We start from the raw sequence: 14,748 nt of genomic DNA, 5'->3' as shown, positions 1-14,748 counted from the left end.
GCTGATTTCGGTTCCTGAATTTCAAAATTGACCTAAGTTTTGTGAGTGCTCCGAAGTTTGTGGCTTTCTGCCAAAAAGGACAAAAATCATGAAGTTAGCATGTTCCAAAAGTTGCATCATGCCCAAAAAGTACAGGATATTGAGCTTCATAATACATGTTGTAGTGATACTGTAATTTTTAGTGTTTCAGCTAATAGCTGAAATAGAGGAGAGGCAGGGAAGGGAACGTACCTCTCCAGGCCCATTAGAAAACCATGCTTGAGTGTGGACTGTAGAACGTTGAAGTAGGGAGATAACAGACCATAGAGATCTCTCGGGTACCTTAGTCCTTTCACATAGGGCTTATGGTTTTGTTTCTTTCTCTATTTCTGTATTTTTAGAAATGCTATTCATATTATGAACAATAAACTGTGTTGGCAGGCCAGTGATTGGGGAGCAGGTAAATGCAGTGTGGAGTTTGGACGAAAGAGGACTCCTGGAGGGTCTGTGAGGAAATCAAGTTGGTAGTTTCATATATAATGTAGAATTCTTCTCTTTGTATCTGTAGAGCCCAATTTTGTTTTTGCTGATGTGATAAGAGCAGATCAAAACAGCACAGATGGAGAAGATGACAAGATATACTTCTTTTTCACTGAGGTGTCGGTGGAGTATGAATTTGTTGGAAAACTGATGATTCCAAGAATAGCTAGAGTGTGCAAGGTGGGACGTAGTTCAATTTACTTTTACTAATTCAACTAAAATTTTGTGTGTGTGTGTTAAAAAGCATTTATTATTGTGGACTTACTGTCAATTAAATGGCAGTGGTCAAACTTAGTGAATCGTAATGAATCGGCAATTTCAGTCTGTTTTTCAGAACTGAGAAAGCCTAATTGTTGCTTTGGGAACAAATACTTGATTTAATTTTGCACAATGGTGCAATACATCTGAGGGTTCTGCCCACCTCTGGGGGTAAAAAAAACAACCACCACAAAACCCAGCAACAGAAAAAGTGTCTCCCCTGGCTTTCCTTTTTATTTTTTATAAACAACTCTTAAGTACCGCTCCGTGGGAAGAACTGACTTTGGTTGGAGCTTTAGCAGACAGGATGTTTGTCAAGTTACTTTCAAGTAGCTGTATACAAAGAAACTGTAGCTGTGTCCACAGCAGAGTAGCTCTTGACTGTAGTGTAGCCGATGGGACTTCCATGAAGCTGTTAGAGCTGCCAGAGCCTCAATGAAAATGGTCACCAGCAGCCTGATTCTGTCACACTTGCTGTGTTTAAACCTCGATGTGTTAGACTGATTCAAGTACGGACTCAGGAATGTTGGTTAAAAATCTTGCTGATGAAAGAGGTGTTCTCCAGTAGGAAAATGTTGATTTAACAAAAATGTTTTCAGTGGAATGTATCAATTTCCTCAGGATTTTTTTTTTTGAACAGGAAATTTATCTAGCCATTTCATTTTGATGAGGTTGAAATGTTTTGTTTTGACTTTACCGTTTTATATTTAAACATAGAAGTCAAAACATCAATAACAGGTTAGTGCCCTTGAGACTTCCATTAAACAAGCAGCTGGAGGCAGGTTTACATGGGGCTTATTATTATGGCCCTCTGCCCACTGACAGCTTGTGCATGTTTTAAAAGGGGAGTGTTGTGGAATATGAGACCTTTATTGCTACTGTTTGTTTGAAATAGACTTCCAACCTGCCATTGATTCCTGTAGGCATTTATACTTAATTGTTTTCATAAATTGTTCAGATTTCCTTTAATACTTTGCATAATGGCATTGGGTAATGAATGCGAAATATAATATTGTTCAAATATGCCCTGCTTTTTGAAGAGAAGTAACAGAGCTACAGTTTGAGTATCAAATATTTTGAAATATTTCTAGTCAATTTATCTTTACTTCTTTAAGCCTTGGTACTGCAAATCCTTAATAAAGGTGGTACCTGATTGCAAGATTAAGCCATAGCTGCGTTTCTTCTAATGAAATTATTAATGTCAGGCCAGTCTAAGTGCATATTGCAACATTACAATTTAAATCACAGTTTAGATGTCATGGAAGAAATGCAAAGTTACATATTTCTCTTAAGGGATGGGATAGTACTTCCATGCTTATTTTACTTCTTCTAGTAAGCATTTTTTTCCTAAGGGTACTTAGCTTATCTCAATTTTTCAAGTGTTGCTGAAGTATGGTTCTTCTGTAAGTCTCATATCTCATCTTCCCTCTGTGTGTTGATAGAAACCATTCTGCATTATTTTTGTTGAATCAAGGAATTTTTGTGTGGTTTCCTTACTTTTCTGTTTGTGAATATGTTAACATTTATTGATGTTGCTATAGATGAAATGTTTAAAAATAACAGGGCTCAGTAATTTTATACTGTATAGCAGTGATTCTTAAATGCAAAAATGCTGCTAATTCCTCTCACAGACACCTTTTTATTTTTTTAATATCAAAAGAGGGACCAAGGAGGATTAAGGACCCTGCAGAAAAAATGGACTTCCTTTCTCAAGGCCAGATTGATTTGTACCATCCCTGATAAGAATTTAATTTTCAATATTATCAATGACGTTTTTATTCTCAAGTCTCCAACTTTGAAAGAACCAGTGATATATGGAGTCTTCACCCCGCAACTGTAAGCGTGTATAGCCTTTTCCTGAATAAGTACTTTTAATCTCAGTTGGTTATTACAACAAGTAGTAATTACTTTTTTTTTTCTTTCTTCCATAACTTTTAGGAATAACGTGGGGCTATCAGCAGTGTGTGCATACAATCTGTCTACTGTAGAAGAGGTTTTCTCAAAAGGAAAATATATGCAGAGTGCTACAGTAGAACAGTCTCATACAAAGTGGGTACGATACAATGGAGAAATTCCTAATCCCCGACCTGGTGCAGTAAGTTTCTATAATCTTGGGTCTGATGACTAGTCTCTTTTTTTAATGCTCAGGAGTAAATAAACTAGAAAATCCTAGGTAACTTACTAAAGCTTAATTTTAGTTTGCCCTGATCTGAATACTTTTTGTTGTAAAGACTTTCTAGAAGAACACTCAAGTGATTTATTCTGAACTTTGTATTTGGGAATCAAAGTATCTTTTTAATTTATAATTGAGTTATTTGCTGGTTTTGTGTTTTCATTATTTTGTTACTGATTTTCTAGTGGTGAAATAGATGTCAGTATACACTAGGCAACATCAAATACATTTTAGTTCAGATGAACAGAAATATAGCAATCGTTGCATTGTCTTGGTAGGTTCATCACATTTATCAATGCAGTGCATTGCTCTGCAAACTAAAATGTTCATAGTGCTGGGTCTCTTTCACACTTTTCTTTCTTTCTTATGTTCCCTGCAGTCATCTTGTTGCTACTGCTGAATGAGGTGACTGTTCAAAGTAGTTAAGAAGCATGAGAGTCCAGAAAGAATTATTTTCCTAAAATGTATTTTGGGCCCAAACAAAAGTGTAGTCCAAAGCTCAGGGATTAGTACATCACAGAAGTCAAAGTGCTACGAGACCTGAGGACCTTCCTCAGTAGAATGAGTATCATGTAAAGGTGTGCTTACTGGGTAAAATAATACAGAGGAAAAAAAATGCATGTAGCTGCTGTTAATTGTCTCTATTTTGTACACCTAAATGATATAATTGATTGTGTCTTTTTTTTGGTTTGTTTCCCTGCCTCCCTCCCCCCGCAACAGTGTATAAACAATGAAGCCAGAGCATTAAACTACATGAGTTCTCTGAATTTACCAGACAAAACATTGCAGTTTGTTAAAGATCATCCTCTAATGGATGACTCAGTGACTCCAATGGGAGACAGACCTCGACTAGTAAAACGAGATGTGAAGTATACCCAGATTGTAGTAGACAGAGTCAGAGCACTCAATGGCACCATATATGATGTTATGTTCATCAGTACAGGTGAGTTCTGCAAAACACTTTTTTTTAATGATGCACTGATTGTGCAGGCTGAAGCATGTTCTAAGAGAAAATCGTGAGATTTCCATATTTACAGTGCTTTTACACCAGCTGGTGTTTTCATTAAGAAGTAAGGGGCCATGGTAAGTGGACAATCTTACATGCTTTGAAAAAGTATTCCAGAAAAAGAACTGCAAAATTGCAATGAGTGCAGCAAAAGCACACATAAGATAATCCTTAAGTGGTCATTCTGTGTCCGAAAATGTTATTTCTTGCTCAGAGCTCCTTATGATGGCAAGTTTAGCGGCTACCATTGGCACAGAGTTGTGTGAAGTCTTGAGCCTAACAGCAAGCACATTGAGACAACTTATAGCAATTGTGCAATTTTTTTCCTGCCTTTTTATTTTAAGGATCTTGCATAAATATATTGCTTTGTCGTTTCAGATCGAGGAGCCCTGCACAAAGCTATCAGCTATGAAAATGGAATGCATATTATTGAAGAAACACAACTTTTTCCAAACTTTGAGCCAGTCCAAACTCTCATGCTTTCATCCAAAAAAGTAAGTGCTGTAGCATCACAGTATCCATCTCGTCTCATTTTTGTCTTCCTCAAAATGTCTTAGTACCACCTTGTAACCTTGTGAAAAAAGAGGACCATCACTGTGCACGGAGCCAAAGGCTGCATCTATTAACTCCTTGCGTTGCAGCAATATCATGTATTGCCTGCTGCATTTCAGTGTGTTTGGTAGGTGGCAAGCTTTTGAAGTATGTAGATATGGGGAAGGGGGTGGGGAGGCACAGGTGTGCAGGTCTTCACTTGGATTCCATGTGCAGAAGCTGAAAGCTGTAACATGTTTTAAGGTACCAGTTTTCAGGTTAGGAGTAATGTAAAAATCCTGACCTCTTGTGGCCATTGCAAATCCATGAGGAGAAGTCCTGGGAGGTTTAGCAGAGGAGCGGTGTATCTTTCTGAGGAAACAGACCTGAGAAGAGAGAACAGTCTTGTCTAGCAGAGAGACTCATAATTATGTAACTAATTGGTTTCTGCTTTCCCAAATCTCACAGGCTCCTGCATGCTAGATGTATAGTGAGAGCAGTCGTGCTGATGTGGCTGGGGGTGAGGACTTCTGGTGAGGTCTTCTCTGCCTGGCAGGGCACCAGCTGCAGCTCCAGCTGGGGGATACAAGCCTTGCTGCAGGCTCCAAACCCAGCGGTCGTTCTGCTCTGTTAATCAGTTGCATGTGGTTTTGTGACAGTGGGAGAATAAGCAGTATGTGTATTTTGTACACGAGTTAGGCTTCTGGCTGTAGTTACCCAGATCTGCAGATCCATGAATGTCTATGAAACTATTACCCTAAGCAGTGGCTTGTTGCATCAGAACCCTCAACTGGCAAAACTTTGGTGTTTCTTAAGCATAGAATGACTCTTTTAAAGTGTCTGGTAGTAATACTGATCACTAGGTAGCTACTGAATGTCAATGCTCTGCAGCGAGGAATTTAGGAATACTGCCAAGATATCTTAGAAACAACTTTTACTTTTGTGTGATATTTAATGAAATTTTGCATGCCAACATGGTCAGCTCAGTGGAAGAGAGCTTTATGCCATAATTTTTTGAAGGTCATCTTGCATGCATATTTGTGCTTTCATGCTTATAATAGAAAGAAGTCTTGGGGACAGAGTATACTTATGATAGACAAATGAAAGTCAGTGCTCATAGATTTCAGTAAAGATGTTTGTATTATTTCTATATGATGCATCACACTGGCAACTTATATATATGTGTGCATTTGTATTGTGTGTCCGTGTGTGTGTATATATAAAAGTTCGCTGGTTTCTTCTGCTTTATCTGCAAAGAAAGCTTCAAATACCTTGCTTTGACAGGAGGTTTCAGCATTTGCCCTGCGATAGAAGATAACGATAGATAACTCTTCCAATAAACATGCTAATTCCGATTTTTCTAATTCTGGGTAAATTGTGGGATCATTCATCTGCTGGCCTAATTACAATTCCCCCATTTCTGGGGAGTGGAAGGAAAGGGGATAAGCATTACAGCCTCATACCAAAGACACGTGATCTAGCAGTTTCAGCACATACTTGGTAGCCAAGGCTAGTGAAGAGATGATGGCACTGAATTTAGTCACTCTGAATCTAGATGCCACATTCTCTGTTCCTCAAGAATATCCTAAAATGGGGCAGTGTGAGACATAGCATAGGGGCTGCATAGGGAACACACTGTCTTTTCACAGAGAAACATCTGTCAAAGCTTAGGATTGAAACAAAACACTGTGGAGAGTAATGGCTTGTGTGTTCTGCAAGGGGAAGTTTCCATGTTGCTAGAATAACTTTTTACATGTAAAACTAACACCCAAAACTGAAGCAGTGCTGCCCGGTACATTCCCGTAAAAGCAGCGATCCTTTTCAGCGATGAGGATTTGGAGGTTGGGTCAGGTGCCAGAGTCATGAAAGCTGTATAGCTGCAGTATCACCGAAGCAGGGATTACTTTGGCTCCCCAGCATGAAAACAGAAGTTTCTACCTCCTTGACCATCACAGTAGCAATCATAGTCAGTTGCTACTGGAGTTCTTCATAGAGCTGGTATTGTGATATGTGTAATGGCATCCCATAGCAATGGATTAACCACAAGAGGGTAATAGTTGTTACCCTGATGGTGGACTTCAGACCTCTCTGGAGTCAGAGTCCTTTCTGGACGTATTATTGTGGTAGTCTCCAGGCTCTTCCCATATACCTTCACCTTGTTTGGAGGGTGATGGGCAGCATCAGATGAACCTACAGTAGATCCTCATAACTCCCACTTGACTGAAAGATGTGTCTGGATTTTGTTAAAATGGTCTGCTCAGCTCACTGTATGTTTTTCGAACTTGTGGATGTACCAGCTGGGAACCATGCTGAGACACTACAGCCCATGCGCAGTGTTGCACTGTTGCCTTGGATGTTAGCTAGCAGAGCTCTAGAGAGATGAGCAGTGCTCGGTGCATTGGGTGAGCTTCCCAGCAGAGTGGGAAGCTTTTCCTAGAAAGTTGAACATCTCCAGCATTGCAGGCTTCCTTCTGTGGGCACTGCAGCGTAGTCCAACACTAGCCTAAGTTAAATTTCAGGATGAAAGACTGCATTTGAATGTATGTCTCTGAAGTTTGATTCTCTTTCAAAGTCCATCTTCAGCAGTGCCAGCGGATTCTTTTCTGATCCAGTTTTGTCTTTCATCTTTCAGTGTCAAAAGTTTCCTTGAAAGCTGCCTGCCCACTTCATATGAGATTGATCCAAACTGATTTGTGCTTGGGCTTGTACCTTTCTCTAGAGACTGCTGTTAATCAGAATGCATCATTCATTAGCTTAATTTTAATACAGACTTCATGGTCATTGCATCGAAAAAACAAACCTGTTCCAAGTTCTCATGACAAAACCTCCTTACATCCTTGGTGAAAGAGTGACAGTGAGCCCCAAAACCTAAATTCACCCCTAAGATGCCCTGTTAGTTGTTTCCTTGAGGCTGTTTCTGATGTTAAGACCAGAAGTCTGCACCATGAGCATGAAGCTTGAATAATGCTTCTCTACCGTAAATCTTTCTTGGATGTCTGCCCATCACTTTGTTACCATATCCATCCTGCCAGAGTCAAGCAGTCTCACTGCAGACACGACCCCTGAGTACATTTCTGCATACCGAGATCTGTATGGCTGCAGTACAGGAAAAGTACTCTGTGCTTGGATCCAGCTCATTTGCCATGACAACTGTGCTAGGGTGCTGATACATCCACTCAGTATTCTGCTCAGGATGAAGCCAATCCACTGCCAAGGTGGGGTGTGCTGTTTGTCTTTGTATGCACAGCCTCTCAAAAGGACTAGAGAGTCAGTCATGGGTGGTTTTGGGTTGCAGCATAGGCCCCTTTCTTGAGGCTTTGCATAATAGTATGTAAATTCACAGTGTACCTTTAGCCATCAGTTTTCCTGGGCTTTGAAACAGGTGTGTGAAATAGGGCAGCTGCCCGCCTTTTATGCGAAGCATGTCCAAGATGAGCATGGTCTTTTCCTGCCATGCTCAGAGGGAGACCTGTTTGGGATCCCCAGCAACACTGGGGCAAACAGCCATTCTGTTAATATCCCCCTTTTCCTAGGTGTTGTGCCAGTGCTCTTTCCTTTGAAATAGTATCCAGTGTTGCTGCTTGAGTAGCAAGTAGGCAGCTGCATTTGACTGTTCTAAATCTGATGCTGATGTGGCTGCTGAGACTGGACTGGTAGAAGAGCTGAAGGCGGTGGTAGGGCCGCTTTGGGTGAGCAGGAGCAGGTCCTACATACAGCAAGCCATGCCTGTTCAGGTTTTCATGTGCTTGCTGCAGCCTTGTCATCAGCCCAGACTTGCCTTGCCTTGCCTCATAGAAGGATTGTCTGTGCATCCGTATTTGTGGAAAATCTGTGTGATAAAGCCATGATTTGACATAGTTACTTTCCATTCTCATAAACTGTATCTATTTCAGATTTTTGTTCTCTTATCTTTTTGTGCTTCCAGTGTCACCAAATATTTTCAAGATAAGTTTTCTTTAGTTTCTAGAAATAAAAGCTAATCAAAATGCATATTCCTTATATGCACCAGTTTTTACAAACATGGCTGTATGTATGCAACTCTACTTTTAATGATTTTTAAATTGTTTCATTAATTGGATTGTTCAGCTTTGAGAAGGTGATTGGCTGTAGTTTTTTTGTTGTACTTTCTTTGATTTTTTAGGGCAGAAGGTACCTCTATGCTGGTTCAAATTCTGGTGTGGTTCAGTCTCCAGTGGCATTCTGTGACAAGTACACCACCTGCGTTGACTGTGTTTTGGCAAGGGACCCTTACTGTGCTTGGAGACCCCTTGAAGCTTCCTGCATTGATATTTTTAAAGAAAGTGAAATTGAAAGGTAATGGTAACCTTTGATTACCTTACAGTTACAATACGTAGTGCTTTGGTCTTGCCCCTTACTGGTAACTGACTTTTTTTTTTAAAAACTGAATCTTTTCAAATACGGACTTTTTCCTATCCATCTATGTCTGCTTGTGCTATTTAGTTAAGGTGAATCTTACTTGGTAGGAGAGGATGGGCAGGCTGTGGGACAAAGATTTAAAGTTGTAATACTTGGAATTCTTTTACAGGAACTGGATTCAGAACATAGGTGGAGATGCGTCATCTTGTTCTGGTGAGTTAGTCTTTGAAGAGGTCTTTCACATATCCAGGTGGAGTAGTGAAAGAGTTGTGTTTAGTTTGGCGTGTTTTTTGTGATTATCTGGACATTTATTTATATTTTAATAGGTATGAGATTCTGCTTGTGAATATTTGAGCATCTGTACAGCCTGCATGTTGTCTTGAAATGTCTGTGTTTGTATACATTTCAGTGTGCAGTGCACAAACCCCTGAAATGAATGGGATCACCTCAACAGTGATGTGTGAATGAAAGCGGTATTTACCATAAGTGTAATTTACACATTACCTCTAGTGCAGAGGCCTGTGTCCCTGTGATAACAGCATTTGACATTTTACTGTGAGCTTTGATAAGTGGTTGGTTATTGCTGCTGGATCAGATAAAATGATCCTGAAAAAAGCTGGTTTTGTGTGAGAGGGGAGGGGGACTCAGAACATGATACAGAGCAGCTGAAGTACCCTCTGTCGTGCTTCAAGGCAAGTAACTACAGGTCCTTTCTTTATCATGTGTGCTGCTGCCACCAGGTCAAGGAGATTTTAAAGATGAGTAGTGTTACAGGAGATTTGTACTGCAGTAAAGAAAGCTCCTAAGAGTTTGATGTAGTCCATTTTTATTTCTAATCCAAGCAAAGCATGGATCGCCATGAGAGTTTTGCTTGTTAGTTTTTTCATTAATTTATGGTGTTGCATTGTGGGTGTGCCATAAGTGCTGATATTTTTTTAGAAGAGAGTTGAGTAACAGCACTTTGTTCAGTTTCTTCTTGGATATTTTGTAGTTGCTGATTTACTTAACATGCACTAATTACATATAAGCAATACCAAGTTTCAGCATCTTGTCTCAAACAATGGCTCATCTCAGATGTATGCTCAGTTGTGGATCAACAAGGTCTCATCTTCATCTGGAAGTGGAGGGTGTCTTAAGAGTTTGAGGTGTCCTATTTCTTAGTCTGTCTTGATGTCTCGCACACAGCTGTAGCTTGATATTTCACTGAGGTTCTTGCATGCTGTCATCTTAGTGTTGTGAGGTAATCTGAATGCTGTAATCTTTATATTTCCGTTAAGACTATAGCACAGTCTTGTGAAACTGTACGGAATAGAGCAAATGGGAATCATTGCTGATATTCTGCACATTTATTTTGATGTTCCAGATAAAGTAAGAGAGAATTCCCTACAGCATACATTCAAGCATGGAAGCACAGCAGAACTCAAGTGTTCTCAAAAGTCCAATCTGGCACAGGTAGTTTGGAAGTTCAAAGACGATGTGCTGAGAGTGGAGAGTCCCAAGTACCGTCTGCTGGAAAAAGCACTGCTCATCTTCAATTTATCAGAAGGAGACAGTGGTGTTTATCAGTGTTTGTCAGAAGAAAAAGTGAAGAATAAGAAATTTTCTCAAGTGCTGGCTAAGCATGTTTTGGAACTCAGAAAGATCCAGCATACCACAGTGGGCCCCACCATGGCAGCTGCAGCAACAGAAGGTAATAGTGATGTGCCAAAAGTGTCAGCTGTATCAACTGAGGGGTCTACTGCTCACACCTCGACCACTCATACAGTTCCGGTAACAACAGCAAGGATAGTAACAAAGCCCATTGGCCCTGTCATAACAAGTGCAGCCTCCAACACAGAGCTCTTCAATTCAATTCCTGGCGCAGTCCCAGAAAAGACAATGTTTCTCAAGTCAAACGATAACTTCCTGTTGATGTTCCTCTTCCTTTTCTTTTTTATTCTCTTCTTGTGCCTGCTTTCCTACAACTGTTACAAAGGGTACTTACCAGGGCAGTGCTTGAAATTTCGCTCTGTCATGCTGCTTGGTAAGAAGAAAACAAAGTCAGATTTTTCTGATTGTGAGCAAAGTGTGAAGGAGACGCTGGTGGAGCAAGGCAGCGTCAGCCACCAGAGGGGGTGGCACCCGAAGCCGGCGCATGACACCGGCTACGAGACTGAGCCTGACTGCGGGAATGGCCAGCTGCACCCTGGGGATTTGCAGGCACCCCGAGAGGCCAAGGACAAGCCCTTTGATGTCAAGTGTGAGCTCAAGTATGCTGACTCGGACGTGGAGGGGGACTGAAGGACCCAATCGTCCATTTCAGTGGTGGAAATCAGCTGTGGTCCTGTGGCTAGCTATTTGAGCACAGAGAGCATGGGTGTGACGGCTGAGCCATAGCGGGATTTACATGTTTAAGCTGTACAGCAAGTCAATTTGCGTTCAGATCTCGCCAGATTAGAGGAGCGGTGTTCTTGTCTGCAGACCATAGCATCTTGTGTTGTCTTTTCTTTTTTTTTTTTAAATGGCCAGTTTCAGATCACCATTTGTTTGTTTCGAATTTTTCCCCCACCGAGCTCTTTGCTCGAGGTGAACAGTTACTTCCTTGTTATTCAACCCTGTTCTTCCATAGGATAAAAGTAACTTTCTAATTCAGTTGGCTTTAAAAAGTACTTCAGTCTGCACATATTTTTAGCTGCCATTAAAAAAAGACCTAGTTTCATTTTAATTCCAAATTGGAAATTAATTTTAGTTTATCAGATTGGTAAATTACAGACTTTTGTCCAGATTGGGACATTTTTTTTTCCCTTTGCTTCTAGTGATTATTTTTAGTTTTATGCTTTGTGTTTTGGCACAATAGGTCTCTTTAGTTGGTTAATTTTTTTTAACTGCTTTTTAAGTATCTTAGATTTTAAGGTATAATGGGGATAGCATTGGCTTGATTTGTGTAAGACTCTCAGGGACAATCTTGTTTAAAGGCTTTTTTCTTTGCTGCTTTCTAGAAATTGAGGTACAACAATACCAGTGCAAAACACAGAGTAAATGTGGGGTGAAGGGAGGAAAGAATAGATTTAGGAATGCTTTTCTTTTTTTTTCCCCCCCTTTTCCACTCCCCCCAACTTCAACCAGCAAGCTATACAAAACTGGATTTCTTTTTGTTTTCTTTTTTTTTTTCCTTTTTTTTTAACAAAACAGTACAGGCAAGCAGCTGTCAGTTAGCAGTGACATGGAGAGAGGTTTTTTGCACTGTGGAAGTGAAACAGGAATCGAGAAGAATTAACTACAATAATTCAGCTAGTGACTCACTGGAATGGACTGTAGGAAACAGCCTGATGAGAAAACATTGCCGATTTTTTTTCTTTTTTTCCAGATTCAGAAATAACTCAGCTTCTTTTTGTGACAAATCTTTGCAGCGTCACCCTTTCTGGATGACACCTTCCAATCTCCTGTGCAACTGGAGACTGAAACTGGAGCTGCTTAAACAATCAGTCGTTTGAACTGTTTATGTGAATCATGCCTGCAAACGTGAAAGTGTGCATTTGTTCTCAGCCTGGTTCACAGCAGCACTGTTTGTCTGTAAAAGCATTTTGTGCGGTACAGTCCTGAAAAATTGTTCCTCTTGCTGCATCTTTCTGTAAATACTGCTAGAAGTAGAATACATTTTAACAGTAAATACCAGTATGCCTGGGCTGCTTTTCTATGTTGAACTTTCATGCGAACGTAATTTAGACCATCTTAGTGTAAACAGTTTATATTTTATAAGATTCAGTTTGGTTTTATTTTTCTATTTTTAATTATGGACATATAACAGAATAAATATTAAAATAAATTGTATTATATCTTGACTTTTATGAAACTTGACACAATGACACTGCTTTCCATATTGCAAGTATTAATGTTCCTTGTGGTTTTCTTTAAGGGGGAAAAGTGAAAACTTTTGTAATTAATTTGAAGCAGATTCTCTTCTCAGCTTGAATGGGTTATAACCCCAGAGGGGGGATTGGAAGGATGGAAAAAGAAACGTGGGTGAAGGAGGAAAGCGCTCTTCTGTAGGGGCCTAGGGACACTTCCTCTTATTACCCTTCTAAAATTCATTTGTCTTTTTGCATTATTTCTTCAGTGTGTGATGTATTTCTTACAACTTTTTTCCTTAGTACCCTCTTTTTTTTTTTTCTTTTCTGTCCTCTTCTGTCACACAGCCTCATCTCCTATACCTTTCCCTCCTACTGGTACCTCCTTTTTGTCCTGTGTGGGAAGTGATTCACCTCCTTCACCCACCAGTACCCAGCCTGATGTTTGGTCTAGCACAGACCCTGTAAAGGTCATGTTGTTGCCACCTTTCCTAAGTGACCAGGCACAGCATGTTAGTGTCCGGGGACCCTTTCACCTCTTCTGCCAAGGCACAGGTAAGTTGGAGGACCCCTGTATAAACCAGCATTTTCTGCATTGAAGGTTTAGATATCTCACCATGTACTGTATATGTTTTACTTCTTTGATCTTTAAAAAAAAAAAAAAAAACAACAACGAAAAAAGACCATTTCAGGATGTATTGTCAAGACGCTGTTACCAAGGATCTGGCATTGCGAATATACAGTACTGTAAAATGCAGGCTCTGATTTAGCAGCCTACTTTACTATATTAATAGTCAATTGATTTTACTAGGTTTGTTTGCATGCTGAAAGAGTTCATTGAATCATGATTGCATATGGATGTTTAGCAGGTAAATACTTTTACTGTCAGTATGTGTGCCATTTAAAAAATACACTTCTATTGGATTTGAATTTAGCCTGTCTTTTTGGACAAAGTCACTTACTCCTTTTTAGTCTTAACTTACTTCAAATGGTAAAGTACTTAAAATGGAAGTAGTCATGACTGTATGAAGAATGTATTACCTGAGGTTTATAGGAGAAGGACAAAGCTATTTTTTCTATAGAAATTCAACATTTGTCTTCTAGCTTTTGTTTGGATAGTAGTTGCCTGTTTAAGCTAAGTGAGATTTAATGGACCTAAGCAGGTCTTAAAATGTAACCTTATTCCTTAAAAGAAGAGATTATAGATACAGATTAATTTTAAAAACTAGCATAGTTTTATATTGGTTTGTCTGGTATTGTATGTTAATGTTACACAGAGTCAGATCAAAATGCGTAAATCTTTATTAGAGTAGGTGTTAACAAAGGCTTGATTTGTATTTCCATGGCTAAAAAGAACAGCAGGATCAGGGTTCTTTCATAGAATAGAATCATAGAATCATTGAGATTGGAAAAGATCTTTCAGCAATAATTTATTCACTGTTGCTGCAGACAATTCAGAAACTTTTTGTTGTCCACCATGAAAAAAATTGTAATAATGGCATAAATAGTACAAAGGATTTAAACAGCTTAGTAATCATGATATAGATCTGGAATTTATTTTAAAATTACTTTTTTTCATCCAGCAATGTCTCTTTTAACATGATGCTCTTGCTGCTTTTAAAAAGTTGTCAGTAATTCTAATTGCCTTGGCAGTGAACTTAAGAAAGAAGGAGCAATGTCCTAAAGTCAACCTGTGGAATTTTCCCCTGAAGAGGTAGGGGCGAGTAGTGGAAGAAACTGTAACAAGAATCAGACATCCAAGAGATGCAGTGATGGTGCAGGCAGTGGCAGGATGAGCCAGCTGTGGAAGCTTTTCTGGCTTCTCTCAGAAAGCAGTGAAGGACTGGACTTTGTGTTACGGATGGGGGTTTTACTCCCTTTGGGAAACAAGACATTGAGCTGATGCATCACACCCTTCTCGTACCCAGAAGTACAACTTTGTGCCATTGATTTAAAGAAAAACAAAAAAGGCAAACCAGCATACCAAACCAATGTAGATCTTTTGTATCTTTCTGGGACCTGCATGTGACAATGTGCGAATTTATCCGGGGGGGGGG

General features: G+C 39.7%; 1 protein-coding gene across 1 annotated transcript in view; it reads left to right on the top strand.

Moving 5' to 3' along the window:
- The window catches only part of SEMA4D (sema domain, immunoglobulin domain (Ig), transmembrane domain (TM) and short cytoplasmic domain, (semaphorin) 4D), a gene marked incomplete at its 5' end in the record, with an annotated part of 13,991 nt that extends 2,847 nt beyond the window's left edge, over positions 1–11,144 (top strand). Inside the window, 8 exons of the mRNA XM_009705625.1 lie at positions 548–699; positions 2,438–2,613; positions 2,716–2,872; positions 3,671–3,893; positions 4,335–4,450; positions 8,629–8,801; positions 9,034–9,077; positions 10,228–11,144. Of these exons, the coding sequence (XP_009703927.1) occupies positions 548–699; positions 2,438–2,613; positions 2,716–2,872; positions 3,671–3,893; positions 4,335–4,450; positions 8,629–8,801; positions 9,034–9,077; positions 10,228–11,144 (1,958 nt within the window). The remainder of the gene's footprint in view (positions 1–547; positions 700–2,437; positions 2,614–2,715; positions 2,873–3,670; positions 3,894–4,334; positions 4,451–8,628; positions 8,802–9,033; positions 9,078–10,227) is intronic.
- Between the last annotated feature and the right edge of the window lie 3,604 nt (positions 11,145–14,748).

The sequence above is a fragment of the Cariama cristata genome, unplaced genomic scaffold, assembly GCF_000690535.1.
Source record: "Cariama cristata isolate BGI_N322 unplaced genomic scaffold, ASM69053v1 scaffold9828, whole genome shotgun sequence".
NCBI lineage: Eukaryota > Metazoa > Chordata > Aves > Cariamiformes > Cariamidae > Cariama > Cariama cristata.
The sequence above is the reverse complement of the archived record's forward strand: the minus strand, read 5'-3'. Positions and strand labels throughout refer to the sequence as shown.